This window comes from Stegodyphus dumicola, chromosome X1, assembly GCF_044657685.1.
Source record: "Stegodyphus dumicola isolate Sdum_Otavi_A_Nest chromosome X1, ASM4465768v1".
NCBI lineage: Eukaryota > Metazoa > Arthropoda > Arachnida > Araneae > Eresidae > Stegodyphus > Stegodyphus dumicola.
The window spans coordinates 22,387,160-22,413,334 of record NC_140780.1 but is presented as its reverse complement, the minus strand read 5'-3'; the positions used below and the strand labels follow the sequence as shown (position 1 = coordinate 22,413,334).

The 26,175-nt window shown below is 32.4% G+C and overlaps 1 protein-coding gene across 3 annotated transcripts in view; it reads left to right on the top strand.

Annotated features, from left to right (window-relative positions):
- The first annotated feature begins 1,882 nt into the window (after positions 1 to 1,882).
- The window catches only part of LOC118198319 (steroid receptor RNA activator 1-like), a 36,846-nt gene continuing 12,553 nt past the window's right edge, over positions 1,883 to 26,175 (top strand). Inside the window, exons 1-4 of one of the 3 annotated variants that reach the window (XM_035369969.2) lie at positions 1,883 to 2,042; positions 14,537 to 14,677; positions 15,351 to 15,565; positions 22,496 to 22,595. In XM_035369969.2, coding sequence (XP_035225860.2) covers positions 2,024 to 2,042; positions 14,537 to 14,677; positions 15,351 to 15,565; positions 22,496 to 22,595 — 475 coding nt within the window. In that variant the 5' untranslated portion in view covers positions 1,883 to 2,023. Of the gene's footprint in view, positions 2,043 to 2,771; positions 2,793 to 14,536; positions 14,678 to 15,350; positions 15,566 to 22,495; positions 22,596 to 26,175 lie in introns of those variants that run through there. The other 2 variants (XM_035369968.2, XM_035369970.2) reach the window with 2 other exon arrangements.

The following is a 26,175-nucleotide window of genomic DNA, read 5'->3' as shown; positions in this document are numbered from 1 at the left end:
AATTTCATGACCTAGGCGCCTTTCTGTCATTTCACAGAAATGCTATATCCAATTATAAGAATGTACTTTTTACTCCATTAATCATATACTATATAATAGCATTATTATTACAATTTTTTAGTTCTGCAGACATCAATATCAATCGAATAATCCAATTCCTTCCTTATCCAGGCATTCATAATACTGGTATGCAGATAAAGATTATGAACAGTATTTTATGACTGACTGGTAAACAAACAAGTCAAAACAGAAGCAGTCTTGCAGACTCCTTTGCTCCTGATGAAGAGAGACCTGTGCCTGTGTGCCTTCGAAATCTATTGAGTTATTGCCAAACTCGTTGTTGCTTTGCTAATTTTGTGATATTTACAGGTTTATTACACCTGGATAAAGCAAGGAGGTTAGAATAGAAGGAGGGAAGGTTCAACTCAAACGGTGAAGCTTGGCGGCCATGTTACTGTTATCACTGTAACTTGTGCAAGGAAGTCTGTAATTGTAACATTTTTCTCCCTTTTCTTTTTGAAGCATGTCAGCTTATATTGCATATGGATGCACAAATAGATTTTCAAAAAATATTCCTGGGATTACTGTTCACTCGTAAGTATTGATTTTCTTTTTTTGTGTGTGTGCGTAATTTCATAAATATGTTAAAAAATATCACAATGTCATGTTGTTTTCTTTCCAGATGTGAAAAAAAAAGACTTAATAATAATCGAAACATGTTAAGTACATTTTAATGTTTTTGCTTACAGCTGGTATCTTCGTTCCTTAACATACAATGATATGTGCTAGTAATTAAACTGTATGATTTGAACGCTTAGGTAAATAGTTTTATAATTTTCATGAAAAGTAAGAAATCAATTGTTACTATTTTTATGAATTGTAAAAGTGTTAAAAAAAAGCAACGCTTTCTTTATGCATTAATTATTATTCATTTTTAAGTTTTGTGAACTGTTACGAATATAATTTGTGCATTTGATCGAGATAAACTGTTCAGTTGTTAAAATGTTTTTGCATAAGCTTACAAATTTCTGGGCAGTATTGCGATAAACGTAAGTAAAATATTTACACAATTGAACATGTGAAAAGATATATCCAAAAATTTATATAGGTACATTTCTGTAATTCAGCTTAATTCAAGGTAATTTCTTTGAGATTTATAAATATGAAACGCGCATAAACTGAAATCATTGAATTCACATAAATCTGGTTTATTTTATTAATATTTATTTGCTTGTTGATATAAGGTTGTGAAAAAAATCTATTTAAAACATTCATTTAAAAAAAAGCAACATGTTACCATTTTTTTAGATAATTATCTGCTATTAATTTCAGGTAAAAATTATTCTAAGTGATTCTTTAATAAATTGTAATAATATTGCGAATAAATCAGAAATATCACTTCTTAAAGAAACAATTGGAAAGTATACCCAACAAGTTGATAATAAAACCTATACAAATTCTTGAAGTTATGCAGAAACATCATTTAGATTTCGAACTATATCTTAATGATTTTCTGTACTTAGTAAATTACGGATATCATCTTTATAACTTTAAAACAAAAAACTAACAATAACGAAGCATTTCATTATAAATTTAAGATATTTTTACTGGAAAATCCCTGCATTTAACAGCTGAGAAACACGTACGTTTCACTACCGTATGGCAAATATTTTGAAGTTACAAACATGGACGCCGCTTATTCCGTGGAGCTTCATTCCCCGATAGTGGAAGAAACTGCGATCCCTCCCTCCTTCTATTCTAACCTCCTTGGGATAAAGCCGTCTTTTTTTTTCTTCCACAAAACTTTCCTGAGAAATGTCGAAAAAACTGTAATGTTCCGTTCAAAAATAGTACGTTTGGTCAACCTATTGTTAGCGTAAGTCAGTTCCAAGTCCTCCGTTCGCTTTTTAAATCTATCTACGAAGCCACTTGAATTTCTTTTGTCTTTAAGGGCAAATTTGTAGAGTTTTAAATTTGACGTGGCGGCGAATTTAGGTTTTTGTATTCATGGTCGTACAGAAAGATGGAAAGCAATGAGAATGGTATGAATAATATTTTAACAGCTGGGAGTAGTGTAGATAATTATGTGCATGTGAAGTGTGAAACTTGAAAATATGTTAGTACAGAAGCATTTTATCTTATATATCTGATTACAAGGCGCTGTAAAAATTCGTTTGATTATTTCGTCCAGTTGTGTGGAGAAATAAAGAAATAATCATTATAAATTAAATCTAAATGAACAACCCGTCAGTAGTCGTATGTAAATGTGTGAAGTTAAACTCTAAATTTTTTCAGTGTATATAAATTGTAAATAAGAGCTGAAGATACGGCAGTCTCAGAACAAAAAGTAGAACGCATATTCTTTTATGTATGCTCGATTTAAAATTTTCTGTTTTGTTGTCACTTCAATTTAAAAGATGAATGATGTGACTTGATAACACTGAAAAGTTGTAATATTCTTATGCTCGTGAAACTCTTATCATGAACCAGGTTCAATTATTGGGAAACATAAGGATTAAAGTGTGAAGTGTATATCTCATTTGAATTATGATGTTGCCGTAAATTTTCTGTTTGGAGAGTGAGGATTCATTGAAGGGAAATGTATATGGTACAGAGATATTTTCGGAAAATTCATGATTGATTGGGAGTTGTTTAATAGTATCTGCTTTTCTGTAGTGTTTCCTTTCGTATTGTTTTCTAAATTGATGCAAAGCTGTATCACAGACATAATATTTGTTTCCATTATGATTCTAGCTCTGGCAAATAGGGTGCTCACAAGACTCATCTTATGGGTATTTAAGCATTAATACTTTCTCTTTGTTTTTAAGAAATCATATGTAATTTCATTTGCACACTGTAATGGTGCTATGATGGAGAAGCTGAATTATCTGTATTCATTTTAAATTTAAAATCCTATGAAGCTTCATACAGTCTGGGCTAATTTTTTTAAAAACTTTTTATTATTAAGAATAACGGCAAAATCTAACATTTGTGTTTCACTGAAGTAAATAGAATATTGAATTAGATTAAATGTAAAATATAAGTAATGGAAACAAAACTCCATTTAAAACACAAATTAAGAGTGTAAATTTCTGTAAAATACTTGAATCTGATGTTGTTGTCTTGTCTATGATGAAGCCTATTCAAATAGTGCCATGGGTGAAAATGCTAATCCTGGCAATCTTCAAAATGTTATCATCATAGAGGTCCGGTGTCTTAAACAAGACCCCAATTTTTAACAATTCAGCAAGGATGGCTGGACAATAAAAAATGTAGACTGATCTTTGGAATATGGTAACTGGTAGTTTGGCGACATTTTGGAGGCGATAAAGGTTACTACCTAGGACTTTGGTAATAATGTGAGAAGTACTGAGTTCCGATTACGCATTATTTTGTGTGAGGGAAATGAGAGATCGTGAGATATGTCATGTGACATTAATGGACAAATTACAGTTCTTTAATCGGAAAAGGGGGGAAATCTGGAAAAAAATCTGTCAATTTTGTATTTAGCTTTATTCTGTGTTGTGCGAAACAATGTTGGTTAATTTTTGGATCCCATGGCCCTAACTAAAGTGAATTTGAAATGGGTATTTAGTGGGATTGAAAGGGGTAGTATTAAGTGTTTTTTTAAGGTTGTGCGAGATAGAAGTAAAGATGTTTTATTAAGTTATTTATTTTACCTGGTACCTTGCTGTGAACTATAAGTATGATTGGTTGATCTTTACATTATGGTAACTTGGTGCTTTTTTGGCGAAAATTTGGCGACCAACTCTCCTACAGCAACCCTCTATTTTTTTTTTCCTGTCGCCATTTTGTGTTCACGAAGTAAAGACATGTTTCTTTTCTTTTTATCTACTGAACACTTCTTCCAACAATCTACTAGCCGAATTACACTTATGCTAAAAATTTTATCTAACAAAACTGCTTAATCATGACAAATATTCACTGCAAAATTGGGAAAAAGTGCACAATACCATACTCCTTACGCGTTTTTCAAAATAACACATACACATAAACCATGTACACGCCGACTTATTTTTACTTAAAAAACATCCCAGAATTGCACAAAAATGGCATTGCGCACACTCTTCACTATATCCATGTACACTGCTTTTTTCTCATAAATTAGAAAAATTTCACGAAAATACATGACAATTTTCTCAATCTTTAAACCCGGTAAAAAGAACATGTATGAAATTACCTGATCGCGAAAAAGTATTTACCCTTTCCAAATATAAACATTTCCACATATAAAATAAATAAAATATCCAAAAACTTTTACCTCTAAATCATCTATTATATTATAAACGTCACCAACGAATTCATACCACAACCATTACAAATACTTAGTGTCAGATATTTAAATTATTTCCATGCACGTTTACTTCAACTAAAACGTATACCAAATTCCTACAAACATAAAATTCACAAAATAACTATCATTTAATTAAAATATAATTAAATTCAAAAACACTACTTAAAATATAAATAAGCACATACATTAAATTAATAAAAATTAGCTTACAATCCTAATTACTTTAAACTAAATCATTGCTAATAACAATTTTCCCAATAATACCAAATTACTTTACTTCCACCTTACATTTAGAACAATGCATAAAAATAATATCCTCAAATAATGAAAAATACTAACTTACCTAATCTTCTTCAGAATCTTGATTATGTGTCCGATAAACTTTTCTTTAGTTACGGCCATGGGATCCAAAAATTCACGAACACTGTTTCACACAACACAGAATAAACCAAATACAAAATTTCCAATTAAAGAACCGTAATTCGTCCATTAATATCACATGACATATCCCATGATCTCTCATTTCCCTCACACAAAATAATGCGTAATCGGAACTGAGTACTGCTCACATTATTACCAAAGTCCCAGGTAGTAACCTTTATTGCCTCCAAAATGTCGCCAAACTACCAGTTACCATATTGTAAAGATCAACCGTATGATTTTAAAGATCCTGAAACAGGCGCACATACGCTTGCTTTTTATTTAGCGGAGGAAATAAGAAAAGTTTATCGGCCACGTAATCAAGATTCTGAAGAAGATTAGGTAAGTTAGTATTTTTAATTATTTGAGGATATTATTTTTATGCATTGTTCTAAATGTAAGGAGTAAATAAAGTTATATGGTATTATTGGAAAATTGTTATTAGCAATGATTTAGTTTAAAGTAATTAGGATTGTAAGCTAATTTTTATTAATTTAATGTATGTGCTTATTTATATTTTAAGTAGTGTTTTTGAATTTAATTATATTTTAATTCAATGATAGTTATTTTGTGAATTATATGTCTGTAGGAATTTGGTATACGTTTCATTTGAAGTAAATATGCATGGAAATAATTTAAATATTTTACACTAAGTATTTGTAACCATTTGTAATGTTTGAGGTATGAATTCGTTGGTGACGTTTATAATATAATAGATAATTTAGAGGTAAAAGTTTTTGGATATTTTATTTATTTTATACGTGGAAATGTTCATCTTTGGAAAGGGTATATACTTTTTCGCGATCAGGTAATTTCATATATGTTCTTTTTACCGGATTTAAAGATTCACAAAATTTTCATGCATTTTCGTGAAATTTTTCTAATTTATGAGAAAAAAGGGTTGATCTTTGGATTATGCTAACTTGGCGATTTTTTGGCGACCAACTCTGTTACAGCAACCCTCTGTTTTTTTTCGCCACCATTTTGTCTTCACGAAGTAAATACATGTTTCTTTTCTTTTTATATACTCAACACTTTTTCCAACAATCTACTAGCCAAATTACACTTATGCTAGAAATGTTATGGAACAAAACTGCTTAATCAAGCAAATAATAACTGCAAAATTGGGAAAAAGTGCAGAATCGCAAACTCCTTGCCGCGATTTTCAAAATCGCACATACACAGTAACCATGTACATGTCGACTTATTTTTACTTAAAAAAAATCCCAGAATTGCACAAAAATGGCATTGCGCACACTCTTGACTTTATCCATCTAAACTGCTATTTTCTCTCAAATTACAAAAATTTGCACAAAAATGCAGGAAAATTTTGTGAATCTTTAAACTCGGTAAAAAGCACATATATGAAATTACCTGTTCGCGAAAAATTATATACCCTATCCAAGGACGAATATAAATAAAATATATATAATATAAATAAAATATCCAAAAACTTTTACCTCTAAATTATCTATTATAAACGTCACCAACGAATTCATAACAAAACATTAAAAATGGTTACAAATACTTAGTCTCAAATATTTAAATTATTTCCATGCACGTTTATTTCCACTGAAACGTATACCAAATTGCTACAAACATATAATTCACAAAATAACTATCATTTAATTAAAATATAATTAAACCATGTACACGTCGACTTATTTTTACTTAAAAAAACAACCCAGAATTGCACAAAAATGGCATTGCGCACACTCTTCACTATATCCATGTATACAGCTTTTTTCTCATAAATTAGAAAAATTTCACGAAAGGCATGAAAATTTTGTGAATCTTTAAATTCGGTAAAAAGGACATATATGAAATTACCTGATCGCGAAAAATATATACCCTTTTCAAGGATGAACATTTCCACGTATAAAATAAATAAAATATCCAAAATCTTTTCCCTCTAAAGGTACTATTCTGTTTTGAGTGCCGTAAGAAAATTGCAGCGAAAATGAATGCACCAAATCTAGCAAACGCGCCCATTTAACACCACGCCAAATTTAGCGTACGCATTGATTTCAGATTGTGTAAGTTTATATAGTTCTATATTTCTTAAGACGCCATTGAAATGCTAGTTTAATTTTTAAATCCTTTATTGATATCCTATGGATTTAACAATTTGGGAATTGCCCATGACGAAAACTCGGCAATAGAATTTTGGGTAAAGTGCAGAATCTCCCACTGCTTGATGCGTTTTTAAGAATTGCGCATACTCGGTATCCATGTACACAACGACTTATTTTCACTTAAAAAAAAAATCCCAGAATTGCACAAAAATGGTACTGCGCACACCCTTGACTTTATCTATGTACACATCGACCTATTGTCACTTAAAAACTAAAAGAAAATTGACAAAAATCCAATTGTTTTCAACCCTTGTAAAAAGTGGCAAACAAATAACTGAGCGATTCTGCACTTTACCGAGAATATTTTCAAAGAAAAGGTATCATTCTTTATAGAAAATTATGTTTGAACAACCAACAAGATGAAATTATGCTTTAGCGATAAGTCGGTAGCGAAATAGCAATGCAGGCATCTATTCAGTTATGTTTAGCAATTTTTATATAAATTATAATAATGATCTGAAATAAATATTTACTCTTATGCTTCCATTCAGTCATGCTTAGCCTTTTTCATATAAATTTAATAATAATAAAGTATTATATGAAATTAACCTTTCATCTAAATTAAAACATCAATCTTAGGTAGTTATTTACTATTATATTATACTTCTTTTCTTGCCGCAATTATTAGGGTTGCCATAATTCTTTTTGGCAGCATTGGCATCAACAATAATTTGGCGATTTTCTACGGCCCTCGAAACCGAATAGTACCCCTCTAAATTATCTATTATAAACATCACCTACCAATTTCTAACGCAAACATTAAAAATGGATCCAAATACTTAGTGTCAAATACTTAAATTCTTTCCATGCACATTTACTTCTACTCAAACGTATTCCAAAATACTACAAATATATAACTCTCAAAATCATGATCATTAAATTAAAATATAATTAAATTAAAAAACACTACTTAAAATATGAATAAGCACATACATTAAATTAATAAAAATTAGCTTACAATCCTAATTACTTTAAACCAAATCATTGCTAATAACAATTTTCCAATAATACCATATTAATTTATTTACTCCTTACATTTAGAACAATGCATAAAAATAATATCCTCAAATAATTAAAAATACTAACTTACCTAATCTTCTACAGAATCTTGAAAGCATGGCGGATCACAAAATGTCCATTTTCACCAGATTTCTTGCACCGCCATTCAAACTTATCTGTAATATCCTTCCTTTCACACTATCTCATTTCATACCCACATGTTGGACATTCATACTTATGCGCAATTAAGCAATTCTTTTCAATTACACATAAACGCAATAAAAATTTCGGATTTACTTTATATAGGACCATGGGATCCAAATATTAAACAACACTGTTTCACAGAACATTGAATGAAACTAATGCTGTACAGCAGATATTTTTACAAATTTACCCCCTTTTCCGATTAAAGAACAGTGATTCGTCCATTAATGTCACATGACATATCTCATGATCTCTCATTTCCCTCACACAAAATAATGCGTAATCGGAACTGAGTACGTCTCGCATTATTTCCAAAGTCCTAGGTAGTAACCTTTATCGCCTCCAAAATGTCGCCAAACTACCTGTTACCATATTCCAATAATCAGCCGAAAAAAAGCAGTGTACATGGATATAGTGAAGAGTGTGCGCAATGCCATTTTTGTGCAATTCTGGGATGTTTTTTCAAGTAAAAATAAGTCGACGTGTACATGGTTTAGTGATATTTTAATTAAATGATAGTTATTTTGTGAATTTTATGTTTGTAGGAATTTGGTATACGTTTCATTTGAAGTAAATGTGCATGGAAATAATTTAAATATTTAAGTATTTGTAACCATTTGTAATGTTTGCGGTATGAATTCGTTGGTGACGTTTATAATATAATAGATAATTTAGAGGTAAAAGTTTTTAGATATTTTATTTATTTTATACGTGGAAATGTTCATCCTTGGAAAGGGTATATACTTTTTCGCGATCAGGTAATTTCATATATGTGCTTTTTACCGAGTTTAAAGATTCACAAAATTTTCCTGCATTTTCGTGCAAATTTTTGTAATTTGTGAGAAAATAGCAGTTTAGATGGATAAAGTCAAGAGTGTGCGCAATGCCATTTTTGTGCAATTCTGGGATGTTTTTTTAAGTAAAAATAAGTCGACATGTACATGGTTACTGTGTATGTGCGATTTTGAAAAATGCGCAAGGAGTTTGCGATTGTGCACTTTTTCCCAATTTTGCAGTTAATATTTGTCATGATTAAGCAGTTTTGTTACATAAAATTTCTAGCATAAGTGTAATTCGGCTAGTAGATTGTTGGAAAAAGTGTTCAGTAAATAAAAAGAAAAGAAACATGTCTTTACTTCGTGAAGACAAAATGGGCACGGAAAAAAAAATAAAATAGAGGGTTGCTGTAGCAGAGTTGGTCGCGAAATTTTTTCCAAAAAATCGCCAAGTTACCGTAATCCAAAGATGAACCAAAATGTATGCAGTTGGCAGTAACAGAAAGGATCGTAGTATCATACTAAACATGAAATGGTAGCGTGGTATAATACAGTTATTGTCGTTTCGGTAACATAAAGTGACTTTTTTTATACTGTTTGTTTATTTTAATAAGCTTGTGACAAAGTACACAAGGACTATGGTAAAATGGTAGCCTGGTACAATACAAACCTATTGTCATTTTACTAACATAAAGTGACTTTTTCAATATTATTTATTTTATTTAACGTATGGCAAAGTACACAAGGACTATCTCTTAATATACTGCTAGTTTGAGCCAGATTTAAACCTGTGAAAACGGGCTTAATGTATCTGCGTTTTCATTCTTTTAAACTATATGTAACATGGTTGCGAGGTGGTTTGCCTTGGAAAGTTTTTTACGAAAGTGTACCTCCTCTTAGGTAGATTGCATTCGTGTGCTTTTTCTGTAATCTAACAAAACAAACCAAACCTAATCTATTGAAGCCTGGTAGTCAAGGCAAGTCTTCATGAAGGACTTTTTAAATAAAATTTGTTCAAACTCGTATTAAACATGGACAGCAAAAATCCATGAAAACTTCTATGTAGACAGCCTATTCATCAGCCTGCTTCAAACTATGAGTATTCATAGATTTTACTGCTTGGTTGCTGGTGACCTTTTTTAGTATCTATATAAAAAAATCTTTGCAAAGCAATCGCGAAAACACAATTATTACTGACTAATGGATTAATTAAGTTTGGAATGTGAGGAATAACTGTAATTCATGTTACTGCTCTCTGCACTGACATTTGGAGGGATATTAATTTATTTTCTAAAGATTGAATATTCTTTTAACAGTAATTTTTTTTTTTTTTTTTTTTTTTTCCACAGTATATGTTACCCTTCCCTACATTAACTGTTTTTTAACTTGCACTCAATTAATTTTGAGAGCTTTTGTACCAATTTATTTCTTTCCCAAAAAAGTTTCAAGAAGCACATATTTTATCTGTAGATTTTAAAACTGTTCTATTTCAAATCTTAATAATAAAATTTTTAAAACAAATATTTATATAAATTCTTTCGCCATGTTGATTTATTCGATTTAATTGACATTTGAGTAGAATATCTTCCTTTCAACCCTCGAATTTTTATATGTAAGTTCGCGTTTCTAGTGAACACGCAGTGATACATATATGTACAAAACTGAGGCATGCTGAAAGCATAACATTTCAAAATGCAACAGAAAAGCTATACCATTAAAAACACCCATTCTTGAAATACAAAGGCAAACAAAAAAGCTAATTGCAGCATTTTATATTTATTTGTATTCTTGACAAATCAGAAATTGTAATAAATTTTTAATACAAAAATAAAATATTTAATTATGTAATATATGATTTATTAAAAAGTACATCTTCCATTACAAATCTGATTTTTTTCTTTGTCTACTAAAATTTGTTAACGTATTATAACAATGAACGATTCAGTTTGACTTTCATTAGTATAAGGTACCACAAGGCAAACTGTTATAAAATGAACTATTTCATTCACAAGCTTGAAGTCACCAGAAGGATGCCTGCTGTCCAACAATGATACTGTTACAAAATTCCAGCTGCAGTAAGATAGCTTCTCCACAAGGTGGGTTTAGGGTTACCAGAAAATGGCAAGGGTTGATGTATTTGGTGCGAAATCGCCCATTAGATGACAATGGGTGATAAAATTGGCAATATGCCATAGATGACTGGAGAACTGTCTAGAACGAATTCTTACCAGTTTCGCCCAGAATGGTCTTGAATGCAGCCCGAAAAGCTATACAGTCAAATACCAAAAATCCATAACCTGAAATCTGCATCGCGGTGTGCAATGAACTGGAAGTTGATCTGTCAGCACTATCCTTATCTTCAGGGCAGATGTTTTTATTTTATTTGGCTTATAATTCCTTACTAAATGTAGTATTTCATCTTAATGTACTCTGTCTTTGATATGATTTAAATCAAATTCCTCGTCATCATAAATATCACGAAGATACATCAAATAGTTTTCTGGTTGCAATTTTCTAATTTCAGCTATGCGTAATGTATGCTTTACACATGCGCGTGTTAAAAGAAATGTTTAATAAAGTAAACAAATAAATATTGAGCTTTTTTTTATAAATTTTTATACCCTTTAGATCATAATTGCTCTTTATTTCATAAATTACGGTTTCATATTTTTAATTTTATACTTTCTGCATGCCATCTTACCAGATTTAAATTGATGATCTATAATCCGGAAAAACTGATAATCCAGAATTGCCGAAGTCCCAACGAGTCCGGATTAAAGACTTTTGTCAGTAATACAATATTTAATATACAGTCAAAAGTCGTTAATTCGGACACCCATAATTCAGAATGACCTATAATCCGGACCTCAAAGCCAAAAACTTTCTGCGCATGCGCCGCGTTGACGCATGTGCATAGGCGTTTACGCGTGCGCGTAAGACCTTTATGACTGCGCATATGCGTGTGCGCGTTTAATGTATAACGCATGGTATATAAGCTAAAATTATCTATTTCAGTTAATGTTGATAATTGCGTTGTTCCTTAATCTTCGAATTGGATCCGGCTTATTATTTTTTGCAGACTGTAAGAGCAATTTTATAAACATAAACTTCAACTTTTGATTATGTCAAATAGAATTTCCGATTCTGGAGCTCCCAAAGGATCGTACAAAACGAAAGTATGTTTCGATGTCCATCAAACAAAAAGTGGAATTGCTGCAAAAAATGGATAAAGACATGAAGAATGGGACAGAGAGGTTAGTGAAAACGAAAAAATTTCGATTGACCAGTTAGTCGGTATTTTCGGCACAGCAATTAACGGGACTTGAACAGCGGAACTTTGTAACTGAACAAGAAATTATGTCTGTTTATAGAATTAAAGAAAAAGTATTATCACATAAAACGAAGCAACTTAAACAACTTACATTGAAAGAAATGTTTAATAAAGTAAATAAATAAATATTAAGCTTTTTTTTTGTAAATTTTGATATCCTTTAGATCATAATTGTTCTTTATTTCATAAATAACGGTTTCATATTTTTAATTTTAGAATTTCTGCATGCCATCTTACGAGATTTAAACTGATGATCTATAATTCGGAATCGCCGAAGTCCCAACGAGTCCGGATTAACGACTTTTGACTGTATATCTATATAAGGGACTCTGAGTCGGTCAGTTTCCCTACTGACTCCACAGCCCTGCAGCTGCTACTCCTCGGTTTAGAGCAGAATCGTATGGAATTGCGACACGATTGTGTATGATACAAGGAAAAATAAAGAAAAGTTGTTAAAATTTTACAGCAACAGTGATTCTAACACCGGAATCCGAAACCGGAAATCTTTGCATAAGGTGAAATGGGCAAATCCCGATGCTGTGTACATATAATACAGTGAATAATATAATCAATTTATATATGTAATAATAATTTAATGCATATAAGTTACTACAATAATGTATATAATAATTAAATGTAAATAATGTGCCTTATTTATTTTGCACTTTTAGTCTGAATATTGTTACGAAATGTAGAGATGCGATGAGATAGCTTCCCCGCAAAGCTGTTTTAGGGTTGCCACATTTGGCAAGAAATTGCCCATTTGGTGACAAAATTGGCAATATCCCATGGACGGATGGAAAACCTTCTGGAACGAATTCTTACCCGTTTAGCGCAGAATGTTCTCGAACACAAGCCGAAAGCTATATAAACCCTGCTGATTTGCAGTCAGTGTGTGCCTCGTCTAGCAAGCTGATAGTCATTGAGCGAGTGTCTCGTAAGTCTAGCACTGAGTTGGTCGTCGAGTGCATCGACAGATTCTTTAAGTGCATCGTCGAGTTTTGTCTTAGACTGTGCTGAGTCGAGAGCTATACTCTTATGTATCGTCGAGTGCATCACGTGGAGAGTCTCGAGAGTACATGGAGTTCCGAGAACAACCAAGCAGAGTTGGGAGCTGTACTTGGGTGCTTTGCATTGAAGCTGTCTCCACCGTTATTGCCTGACAGTGTGAAGGCTGTGTCGCTGAACGTGTCAGCATGTTTATAACAGTTCAATGACTGTAAAAGTGATTTTGGAGCTATCTGATTAATATTGGTAGATAAAGTGTGTTTCGATACTTCATCAAGTGCCGTCATTATTCACTCCAAATCTACGAACGTGAAGGAAGAAAATAACGTAACAACTGGTGTCAAAAAAGAAAAACGCAACAATATTATGATTTATCCTTTCTGTCCTAAAATCCGCACAACCTCTGGTCCCAAGCTTTGCGAATTTCTGGATTTCTACTGTATAAACCCTGCCTGCACGTGGAGTAGCAGTCAGTCAGTGCCTAGTCCATCGAGTTGATCGTCAGTCTAGTCTCGAGTTGTCCTCACCTGTATCATGAGTTGGTGCATCGTTGTGGCTATCAAGTGTATCATCTAGTGCTTCGCAAGCTGTGGTGTGGAGAGTTTCGAGAGTATATAGAGTTCCGAGAACGACTGAACCAAGTCAAGAGCTGTATTGTGGTACTTTGCCGTAAAGCTGTCTTCACAACAATAGTCTGATTGCTTTAAAGCTGTGCTGCTGATTGTTTCCACGTGTTTGCCATTTTGACGACTGTAAATGTATTTTTGGAACTGTTTTGAGTAATATTAGCTAATAAATTGTGTCGTGATACTTCATCAAGTGCTATCTCATTATTCACTCCAAATCCACGAACCCGTACGTAATAAAAAACTCGACAATACTTCATTCACAGGACTCTTCCATAAAGTCCTGTTTTCAACAGACTTCAGACTCTTTTGAGAGCTTTGTGGCAACTGACAGTCATTCGCATAAACCATGGAGGTAGAATGTAAGAGAAGAGGCCCTTTCATGAATTTCATAAAGCTGTGTATATCATTAGAGCTGCCATTCCTACCTCTAGTTATGCTAATATTTATGTTTGTCATTAAATGCTGCCCTATTAACTGTTAAGTACCAGAATTAGCGTGCTTTTATAATCAAATGACTCCCCCCAGCTACTTATAACTATTTTCAGGTTCTTGGAAAAGAATAATTTTAGTAATGTATGTGAGCTTGTCCCTTGTCCACAGATAAAGATATTTTTAACGTAATTGGCAAATGGTGAAAACACATGTTGTTTCTGAGCAACTGTGTCAAATAAGAGTTTAAGTGGGAATTACATGTTTATTTTTATTTATTTTCTTCATAGCACGCTCTTGGAATGATCCTCCTCAACTGGGTTTTACTGAAGCTGCAGGACAAAGAACAAAAAGAAATTTGCTAACTAAGCGAGTTCCTTTTCCACTGAGTGAATTGCCACAGTCTACTAAGCAGCAAAGTTTTCCTGTTGGTAATGATTTTGAAATTTGTAGAAACACTGAAAATAAGGTATCTGACCTAAACTGAAAATAAGTTATGCGTTGAATTAGAAAGATTATGTTTTTCGTGAGACTTATATTTTTAAATCTTAAAAGTAACATCATCTGATTTTAATATTTTATCTTAGCTCTTGAAATTGTTTTCAGAAAGACTATTTTATATATGCAGTTAAAATAACTAATACAAGTTCTAGTATATTTATATGTAGGAAAATTTTAAGTAACTGGTGTTTTATAAAATGTGCAATTTTTAACTTCTATTTACAGTTTGTCTGGAATGTGTCAGACTTATTCTGAAGCTCATTAGTTCTATATTTTAATTGTTCTAGTGTGTACATTATTTATTTTGTAATGTTTTAATCAAATTTTATGTAAGAATATTTACCATAGGATAAATTAAGTAAATAGTCCATTTACAAAAATCCTAATTCTACTGCTATAATATTTGACTGTTATGCTTAATTATGTACAGCAGTTAAAATTTTATTCAGAGTCTATGCATGTGTAACAGCAGCTGCTTTGAAAAATTTTATGTTGAAATTTTTATGGTATTACTGTATTTCATTTTATTAATTACCTTCAAGCACATTTGATGTTCTGATTTAAGCATGTCACATTTATTTATTCATTTATTTATATATTTAGGTGAACAAAAATGTGATATTGATGCTGTTAAAATTTTTAATACTGAGAAAATTACTTTTGCTCCTGATATCAAAGAGAATGCTGATGTTGATAAAAATGTGAAAGAAGAGTCATCACATTCTAGCTTAAATATTAATGAGTCTGATGAAGAAATATTAGCTTTTGTAACTACAACATTGAAAAATATTTTGCTAGAAAATGCAGAAAAATGTGAGGTAATGTAAAATTAAAAAAATTTTTGCATTTATAGAATATTTTTTCCTTTGACTTGTTCATTTGTTTTTATCTATGAACAATATTAGTTTACTTTGGGTTTTCAGTAACCATAATAGTAAATTTAGGCAAGAAAATTAAAAATACAAAAATTTTGTCTGTAATAAAAGACTGCCTGTAAGAGAATGCATAAATCCGTTAAGACATATGATCAACAAAGCTGTCAATTCAATACATTTTCATGTAACTTTATTTGAGAAATGATATGCCCAGTTAAAGGTACTTATTTAATGGTGGCAGGTACATCAATATTCTGAAGTGAATGCACTTCTGAAATTAAATTTAAATATAGAACTTATTGTTATGCGCTGAAGTTAGAGAACTCATATTTAGGGGGGTTGTTACTCAGGAAAGTCCGTAACAATGTACACAGAATCAGGGTTGGTGTTAGGCTTTGTACCAGCTGGTTCAACTTCTGCCTCTCTTGATGTCTGCCACTTGGAGCGGTTGCACAGTGCACAGACTTTGCGAGACATTAATTACAGCTAAGAGTCTTAGTATGGGAATGGTCTGGTTACAGAAACCCAAAAGAAACCACAGATTTAAAACATCAAGGATTCATTTAAGTAGCTATAATTGTATATCAGTCCTCAGTGAATTTGAGCTGTAGGTATGTATTCAGGTTTCTAATGCACCCCTTTGAGGTATTGAGAAAAATAACAGTACCAGGTGGTTATAATTAAACTTTCCCTATAAACAGCATCCTACAGCATGAACTGGTGAACGGAATGGAACAAAGTTTTGCATATGGGATATAGATGAGATGCGCTCACGGAATTTCTAAACAAAATTTTTAGTTCTAAAATGTCCACCAGAGGGCTCCTTTTCGGGAAAAACATGAAATTTAACACAATAAACGAGCAAAACAGAATGCAGAAACAATATTTACATTTATTGACTAGTTTCACCTTGTCATCAAGCAAAGGTAAGGGAGAAGCGAAAACAGTTCAGTTTGCAGAAACAAGAACAGATTAAGATGAAACTGCACTAGAGGAGCAGTTGTTAATCGTGTGTAGGATGATGTAGGGGATGTTCCATGTGACCACCCTCATTCACCTGCAAAATTTCAAGTCGATGGACAGCGTGTTCAACAGCAGATCATAACTGATCAGTTGTGATCAATGAGTTGTGAGGATTCGCACATGAAGCGTTATGGTGTTTTTTAAGTCATTCAATGTCGCAACACCTCCACAATACACTATTTTTTTTTAAATAGCCACATAACCAGAAATCGCACGGAGTTAGATCCGGCGAACGTGGTGGCCGTGGATTAGGAAAGGAGCGACTAATAATATGGTCCTCTATGAAGTGCTAGGGCAATAGCCCGCCTTTCCTGTAGTTGCGGCACAACAAACGTCTGCAGTATGTCATGGTACTGACGGCCCTTAACAGAACATGTGACTGGCCTACGTTCACCAATTTCCTCAAAGAAGAATGGCCCAAGGCTGAATGTTGCCATGAATCCACACCAGACAGTGACCTTTGAAGACTGTAGGGAAATTTTTGTGTGGAACCGCGGATTTTCCTTATCCCAAATGTGTCTGAGTACCTTTTGGACGGTGCTGCAAGGATAGCCTGTCTGTCAAGAAACTGCACGCTCGCTACTGCCCCCAAACTCTGATGTCTGTGTGTAGGTTCTTTATACGACGAAATTCACGAACTGCAGCAGAAGCATTCTTCTTGTTTTTGTAAAACAGCTTCACCAATAACGCACGTTCAACTAAAAAGACCGTCATTAGTACAGCTGGAAACATCGACTTAAACATGCCAATGTCTGCAAACGTTTTATACCCTAACCTGGTTTGCACAAAGTTTTGTCTCTTACCAAGCATGCAAATCTCGACATTTTTCTCCTACAACTGACAGCTTTTCATGGTTTTGCATTTTATTACTCATAATTCTTGTTCTGGATTGTTAATATTGTTTCTGTATTCTGCTTTGGTAAATTATTGTGTTAAATTTCATGTTTTCCCCCGAAAAGGCGCCCTCTGGTGGACAATTTGGAACTTTTTTTTTTCAAAATCCTGTGAGCACATCTTATGTATAGCCCATATACAAAATTTTGTTGCATTCCTTTCACCCATTTGCACTGTAGAATGCCGTTTATAGAGGAAGTTTAATATCTCTCGGTATATACATTTAATTAAAATTTTAAATCCTAATAAGCCCATACATATCATATGTTTATGTAGAATTTGTTTGTTGAATGCATTTGTTGGAATTCTCAAAAGTTACTATAAATTTCAAGCTGCCCCCCCCCAAGGATACCAGCTTACAAATGTTGTTTTCATCTATATATGACTTAGTTTTTATCTGCATGACACTAAGGTTTAATTAATTTTTAACTTTATGGTACTTAGGTTGTTTTCTGTTGACCACAAAAGTTGGCAGATTCTTCCAAAGTTGTACTTATCATTTTAGTGGAAATATAGGGTGCGGCAGCTTTCATAGCATAATTTGACTTGCGTAGCACAATGATGTACTGCATGAATGCGCGCCATCTCGTGCCGCATTTGTGTACTAATGAGCTGCCATTTTGAGTGTGACAGTGATATGGATCGTTGGAGCGCACAGCATCGTGCCTTTGCTGTTGAAAGTTATTTCAAGAATAACTACTCTGTTATTGCTACCCAGCGTCTATTTCGGCAACATTTTAACTTGGGACGTCATGTTAAAGTTCCAGCTGGACGGACCATTGCGACAGACATTTCCAGGTAATTTCCCGTTTTGGTGACACTTCCTGGCCGCCTCGCTCACCTGATCTTTCATGTGCCGACTTTGGGGGAACCTGAAGCAAGAAGTTTTCCGAACACGTTGTGCGACCATTCCTGAGTTGAAAGATCGCATCCGAACTGCCGTCGGCAATGTCCCAGGGAATTCGTTAAGCCAAGTTATGGCAAGCTTCCAACGCCGCCTAGATGAATGAGTTGTCCAGAGGGAGCATCATATTCAAAAATTCATTCACGCAATGGACAATGACTTACACATTAGTAAATGACAAAGCTTTAACTATTAATTAACATAAGAGGTAATAAATAAATTACAGTTACTGCCTTATGGTGTGCTTTTAATATCCTACTATGAACGCTGCTGCACCCTATATAAACGAACTTTATATACGAGGGGTGATCCAAAAAAAAGTTTACAAGGCAAATGAAAAAGTATTTATTAACAAGATACAAATGGGAATCAAGAGACACATCTGGCCTTCACTTTTCCATATAGTCGCCAAACCTGTTTAGGCATTTGTCAGAACGTTCGACCAACTTGTTTATCTCGTCTTGGTAGTAATCAGAACCCTGCTCATTGAGCCATTTCTCGGCAGCTGTTTTCACTGCATCGTCTGAGGTGAACCGCGTTCCGGATAAGTATCGCTTCAATACCGGAAAAATGAAATAGTCACTTGGAGCCAAATCGGGGCTGTATGGGGGTGATTCCAGACCTCCCACTTGAAACTTTGCAGCAATTCCTGAGTTTGGCGAGCTGTATGGGGCCTGGCATTGTCATGCAGAAGAATGATGCCTTTGCTCAGTAATCCAGGCCGTTTGCGTCGGATGGCTTTACGCAATTTCATTAAGATGGCACAATAACGATTGACCTTAATGGTATGGACACGCACCAAATGCTCGATTAGGATAACACTAGTCGTATCCCAGAAAACGGTTACCATCACTTTATCGGCAGAGTGTCTGACCTTAAACTTCTTCCTCGTCGGTGATCCAGCGCGTTTCCACTCCATCGTGGCTCTTTTGGATGTGGGGGTGAAGTGATGAAGCCATGTTTCATCACCGGTAACGATGTGATCAATGAAGTGTTGGCCGTCTGAATGGTATCGCTGAAGAAATGTGAGGCTGCACATCATTCGAGTGGCCTTATGCTCTGCGCAAAATGCACGTGGAACCCAGCGGGCACAAACTTTGGAATATCGCAACTCATCGGTTACGATATGCTGAACGTTACCATAACTCAGGTCCAACTCTGAGGCAATCTCATGCACGGTTACTCGTCGATCCCTTTGGATGATTTCTTCAACACGTGGCGTGTTGATATCCGTCCTTGAAGAACTTGGACGGCCGCTCGCTTCCATATAGCGGTTTTCCCACATGCTCCCTGCCCGCTTGATAAGAACGACACCATTTCGCTACCTGTTGTCTACTCATTGCTTTGTCCCCGTATACCTCAATGATTTGTCTGTGAATTTCGGATGCAGCCACATTCTTGGCCCATGAAAATCGAATTACAGCTCATACCTCTACGCGAGACCACTTTTCTAGATGTCGTGCCATTACTGCCACTCATAAGTGTCTGCGTACTGACGCTACTTACTCGTAGAACCGCTGTAGGACAAATAGCGCCATCTGTCAATCACCTGAGTGGAAATATTCGCTCCACAATTATTACGTTTCAAATGCTTCTGCTTGTAAACTTTTTTTTTTTTAATCAACCTACGTATCTGGGTAATGAACAAATACAAGTTATGGATATAGGCTTTAAAAAGCTTTTAAAAATATGAATTCAAACTTGCATCAGTTATGCATTTTCAAATAAAGTCTCCTATCATGCTGATTAATTTTTTTTTTTTTTTTTTTTTTTTGAAGAATCCCATAACTTTGAAAATAAATCCATAGAAATAGAAAAGAACCCATAGAATCCATAGAAAATAGATTCCAAATTTCATTGTTATTTTCCATAATGAAAAAAAGAAAAAAAAATGTTAGCTTTTATTCTCCTTTACTAAAAGTAAACTGGCTTATTGAAGATTAATTGGAGTTACATAAAACCAAGACAGTGTTCTTATGAGTATGTTGTGACATCATACTTATCCATAATTGGTTCTAAATCACACTGTATAGTGACATTTTTTATTGGTTGAAAATGGTTGATGAGAAAGTATGTGAGTATCAGTGTTCATTAAAACTGAGTAATCCAAGGAATTCACTTTCTCAAATTTTAATTTTTCTGAATAGCTAAATTAATAGTACTGGTAAACACGTTATTGGTAAATTTTTGCTGGTGCATCACCAGAGAAATGCTGCAATGTAGACTTATCTCAAATAGTATTTACAGCTTTGTGTCAATCAATATAGTCCTGTATTAGTGCTTTTTTGAGATTTCTCCTCATAGTTCGTTTTTTTGGTAAATTAGTTGATTTGAAATGTTATATTTTATTAAAGAATTATATTAATTTATATCTTTTCTCACATTTGTGCATTTTTCGGTTTAAAAAAAGGTTGCTGTTTGTAGGCATATTTCTTCACATATATTATTTTATGCTTCTTCAACATTTAATGAATTTTTTCCTTATTATGGAATCCCCACCAGTGGTGACTGATTAAGAGCACTCAGCAATATTTCAAACGGAGGTGAATGAGCTGGCTCAAGGACTTTTGCTGGCTGAATGAGCTGGCTTAAGACTTTTGGAGGCATTTAAAGCATTTAAATGATTTTAATGTCCCCATATATATTTATACTCCCCCCCCCCCCATTTCTTCTCTCGGTCTTAATTTAGCTTATATATTGTGTGGTAAAACTGGCAATGGACAGTTTTGTGGTGTGTTCCTATGTATCCTTGAGTCCTTAAATACCTTTTTGTAGTGTCAGCTTTCCTTGATGACCTAAGCTTTTGCTTAATGTTTGTTTTTCTAGTTTTTCCTCATGTGTAATATAAATACGAAGCAATTTCCATTTAAAAGTCCTCTATGAATGCATCCCTTAGCTCGATAGCTCTCATGTTATTTGTCGTGTTCAAATAACCTAATCGAATTTATGCTTTTTGACTTTGCATGTTTCTTTCACAGTCTCTGGATTAGCAAACCATCTTAGAATTTGTTCAGTTAGCTTGTTTTTGCTGATATAAATGTCAATAAACAGAATTAGACTGAATCTGTGTCTAGTTCTGCTCGTTTGACATTAATACTTTTACCTTAGTAATGCATGGAACTATGTTCCATCTCTTGTGCACATAGTGTAATGACAGACACAATAGCAGTGCTATACAGTAGACAGTGTACTTATTCATGTTTGAAGGTTGACATGCCTTATGTTATACTTTGCCAGTGTATATCAGATAACTACTATTTCAGTTCCCATAATTAGCCATGGGTGAATAATTCTCTGCAGCTGTTCATATGATTTCGGTTTGGTGTACATAAACGTATTTCCATAGCTGCCAACTCTCCCATGTTTACTAGGAGGCTTCCTGATTTTCACCTTTACTACAGCAGATCATCTCAGTAGATAACCGAATTTCCGAGTTTTTAATTTTTAACTTTAAGTGAGGAAAATGTTTTATAGAAATAAATTTGTTGAATAATGAAACTTACATTATTCAAATTTTGTTTCCCTGTGCTAGGTGTTTTCAGTGTAATCTATTTTTATTAAATTTTATTTCATCTGAATTATCTTGATCTAATGTAGACATTTGTAAAACTTTTAATGAAAACTTAAGCAAGGTTTAATAAGTTAGCATTTGTATTTATTTTTGTTATATATGGTACATTGCTACATTTATCCATACAATAGTTTGTACATTAATTATTAGTTTTAATTTCATTGTATTTAAAAATGCTTTTAAAATAAAAACTTTCTCTTCATACTTAGGATTTTCTCTGCATAAAAATGTAAGACAGTTATAGAGTAAAATAAGTTAATCATGTTATAAATAGTTCAGTTACCTGAAATGAGCATCATAAAGTGAATTTAAATTAATGTAGAATTATATTAAAATGGCATCATTGCATAGCAAGAAAACCACGCAGTTTTCATATGAGAACCCCCTGTTTTTATATATGTCCAATGTTAACAAGTATGATATTTCAAAATTTAGAACACTGCCCGTTTAAATCTAAATTTATGTAGATTTTTCTTTGCAGACCATGAAGGAAATAGATCATAGACTAGACATAATGCAGAGATCCTGGAATTCAACAATTAGTAAAGAAGTGAAGAACATGATGTTCAAATTAGCAAAAGGTTTGACTTATTCATATTGTTCATTATAAATTTTTGAATATAATTGTTTAAGACATTTATTTATGTTTACGTTAAAATTTCTATGTCAAATAATTTTATATCATTTTAAAATTTTCATTTATATATATTCTGGAATTTTTGAAAGGGATATGAAGTTATTTAGTGTGCCCTTACAGAACCAGTTTTCTGCATTTATTAAATGCTGTTTCCTAACACTAATTGAAATATTATATCTACTGTACATTAGTAATTTTGTTTGATGTTTGATTTTCTAATGGAACAGATTCTATGAATGTACATTCTCCTTCCGTGCAGCCTATCCAATATTTCTTGTCTATCTCTTGGCATAAGTAGATGAAGAAAATATCATCATTATTTTGCATATGTCCAACATAAATTGGAACTTAGCTTCCATGAATCCATCTCTTCAAATAAAGATTATCTGTTATTCTTGGTCATCTGCTATCTGGTTTTAAAAAATGTAGCTGATTTTATACATTAAAAATATTAATTATGATTAATTGTTAATTCCACATAAATAGTAAATAAAAATTACTAAATATGAAATTTTTGATCACCCAAAGGAAATTTTTTGAAAAAAAATAGATTTTTCAAAAATTCCAAAATGGTGTCACAGTGCCAAATGTGGCACAGTTTGTGTTGACATTTACATACTTTTTAATGCAAGTTTATGTCAGTTTCACAACACTTTTTTAACACTGGAAACTTTTAAATGGCTTAATTTCTTTTCTTTTCTTTTCTTTTCTTTTTTTTTTTTTTTTTTTTTTAAATATATGTATTGCTTGCATGTTGATGCAATGTATGATAAATCTAGTTGATAGAAATAGTTTGATTACTTTATAGGTACTATTTTCTCAGTGTTTGAGTCAATTTATGTCATTTATCTATTTGCCTGTTATTTTATGTTTTTGTTTTAAGAATTGATCATTTAAGAAATATTTCAAAATTCTGTTGAAGTTGTAATTCTGTTGTAGAAGTAAAATATTATGTAATATTGGTAAAGGAAACTCCATATAGTAAAACATTCATTGTGATTTAATTAGTTTAATTAAAAAACTCCAATGTCTCTGCAGATTTTGCTGGTATCCTAATGCTTTCAGAAGATAAAGTACACTTTATGAAATACTTATTGTACTTTAGTACCAATAAGTATTTTGATGAAGAAATGATCCAAAAGTTGAATTGAAGTCAATGAGAGAATGTGAAAATTATAAAAGTTGATTCATTTTTGAATATCTGCATATTTTGCACATTGAGACATGTTAATCTTTGTTTTCTCTAATTGTGGTGTATTAAGTACTTAACTAATTGCAATTTTTGTGCTATAGAGACCATATAAAGAGATTTTATATTTTCAGAACATTCATGTCTGCAATGTTGAAATTGTTTTTATAAAATTTCCTGCCATATTTTAAGAAATTTTGTAATCATTAAGTACAAGTCTGGGATAGTATTTTATGAACTAAAAGTTGAAATAGGTTTTTTTTAGCCTTCTTATACATGTTTCCATGAAAGATGTTTTAATTTAATATAAAATTTGATAACAGATTTCTACCATGTAAATTTTCATAGATCAAAATGTGAAACTCATTGATTTTTAAACAACTGCAGTGAAACCTATCTAGGATGACCAGCCACAATGCTAAATTTCCAGCAATCATCTGAGAGATTGCCTATTTCTGCCCTAATATTGATGGGAAATCTGCGAGGACAGGTCCAAGGGTCTTCCACCCCTCTTGAGAAACTTACTTGAGAAGACTTTTGGCTAGCCTGTATTTTAACTGCCCATTTGATGCAAAGACAGTATACATTTACAAACATCCAAGTTTTCTCAAGATTTGAACTTGAGCCCATTCATACGGCAGCCAGCAATATGTTACAGAAAAGTATTGAATTAGAACTGTAGTGTATCAGTTTATTTATGGTGTTTTGTATCATTAAAGGAGTTCCTCCCTATGATTTACCTGAAATTTTACTTTTGTTCTGGGACTTGTTATTTACTCTTTACTTTATTGCTGTTACTGCTTCAGAATATTTCAGATTTTGTGGCTTACATTTTTGGCCTTTGGGCCCGTATACTCAAATTATTACTATATACTACTTCTACTACTACTTGTATATAGAGGCCTTATTTTTAAGCAGATAATTGTGCCCATTTCTGATAAATTTAACCCTTATTAATCCTAACAACAATTTAGTTTGTGTTAATTTATCTGTTATTCCTAAGTGGACCAACTTTTAATGCAGTTAAACTTACTTTTGATCTAATTTGTTTTGCTTCATTTCATAGTCCATTAATACCATTGAATTAACAAAACTTAGGAAATAATAATAAAAAAATAAAGTTTTTAAGAAGTAAGCTTTTATTTAAAACTCACAAAATAATTAATGAACACACACATATATATAATTACAAAACATTTTTTTAAATAATTGAAAATGAACTGAAAAATTCTTGTACCTGCAAAAATAAAGAAAGAACTGTTATTAACAGAATTTCTGCTTTTCACAAAAAATGGAGAATTTCTCTTTTCACTACAAATAAGAAATTTTCTAACCTTTATATGTCTTACCAAAATTTCATTAAAATACTGTCAAATTTAGATTTATAGCAAAGAACCAGAAACTTCAAGAATAATTTTGTTAATATTTTTACCAATATACTTAAAAACTATTTGTAATATAGTTTTTGAACAAGTTAAAGCCGACAATAACTTCTGCTGGATTATTAATGACAACTTGAAAATCATTGAGGAAGTTACAAATCTCAAAATTTACAATAGTAACTGCTTTTGAAAACCTCTACATGTCTCTGCCACTTAAAGAAATCTATGAAATTCTTTTAGAAGTGACAGAAATTTTTCCTGAAATACTTCATATTCTGGATTTACAAAAATGGAAAGAATTTCTACATGTTTCGCTTTACAATAACTGTATTAAACATTAAAAATTTCTTTGCCTGCAAAGCAAGGAATTCCAATGGGAAGGTCATATTCCACTCATCTTTGTAACTTATTTCTAAAGAATTCAAATTCCTAAAGAGCCTTTCTGATAACGATTTCAATAAATTTGAACACACTTATAGATATAGTGATGACGTTATTACTTTCAACAATTATAATCTCATCAAAAAAAAAAAAAAAAAAAAATCAACATCTCCCCAAATTGTTTAAAACTTAAGGCCAACAAAAACCAAACAGAAATAGTTTATCTTGATCCAGTATTAACAATCTAACAGAAATTAAACTTTTCGTTAAAAGAAAAGATTTTAATTTTTCTACTAATAAACTTATAAATTGGAACTCCAACATATCTAGAAAAGTTATTGCAAATACTATTTTTAACTAAATTAGCAGAATTAAAGAAGTTTGCACTGAAATAAAAACACAAAAAGAAGAAATTCTAATTCTCACCAAAATCTTAAAAGAAAAAATTCCTTTAAAATTCATTAAAAGGCTTTTTAAAAAGTCTGGTGTCTACATCCTATAATACTTTTTAAAAGTATGAATTTTTTATTTGAATGTTCCAAAAGAGACGGATAAAGAAGGCTCTTTTAAAG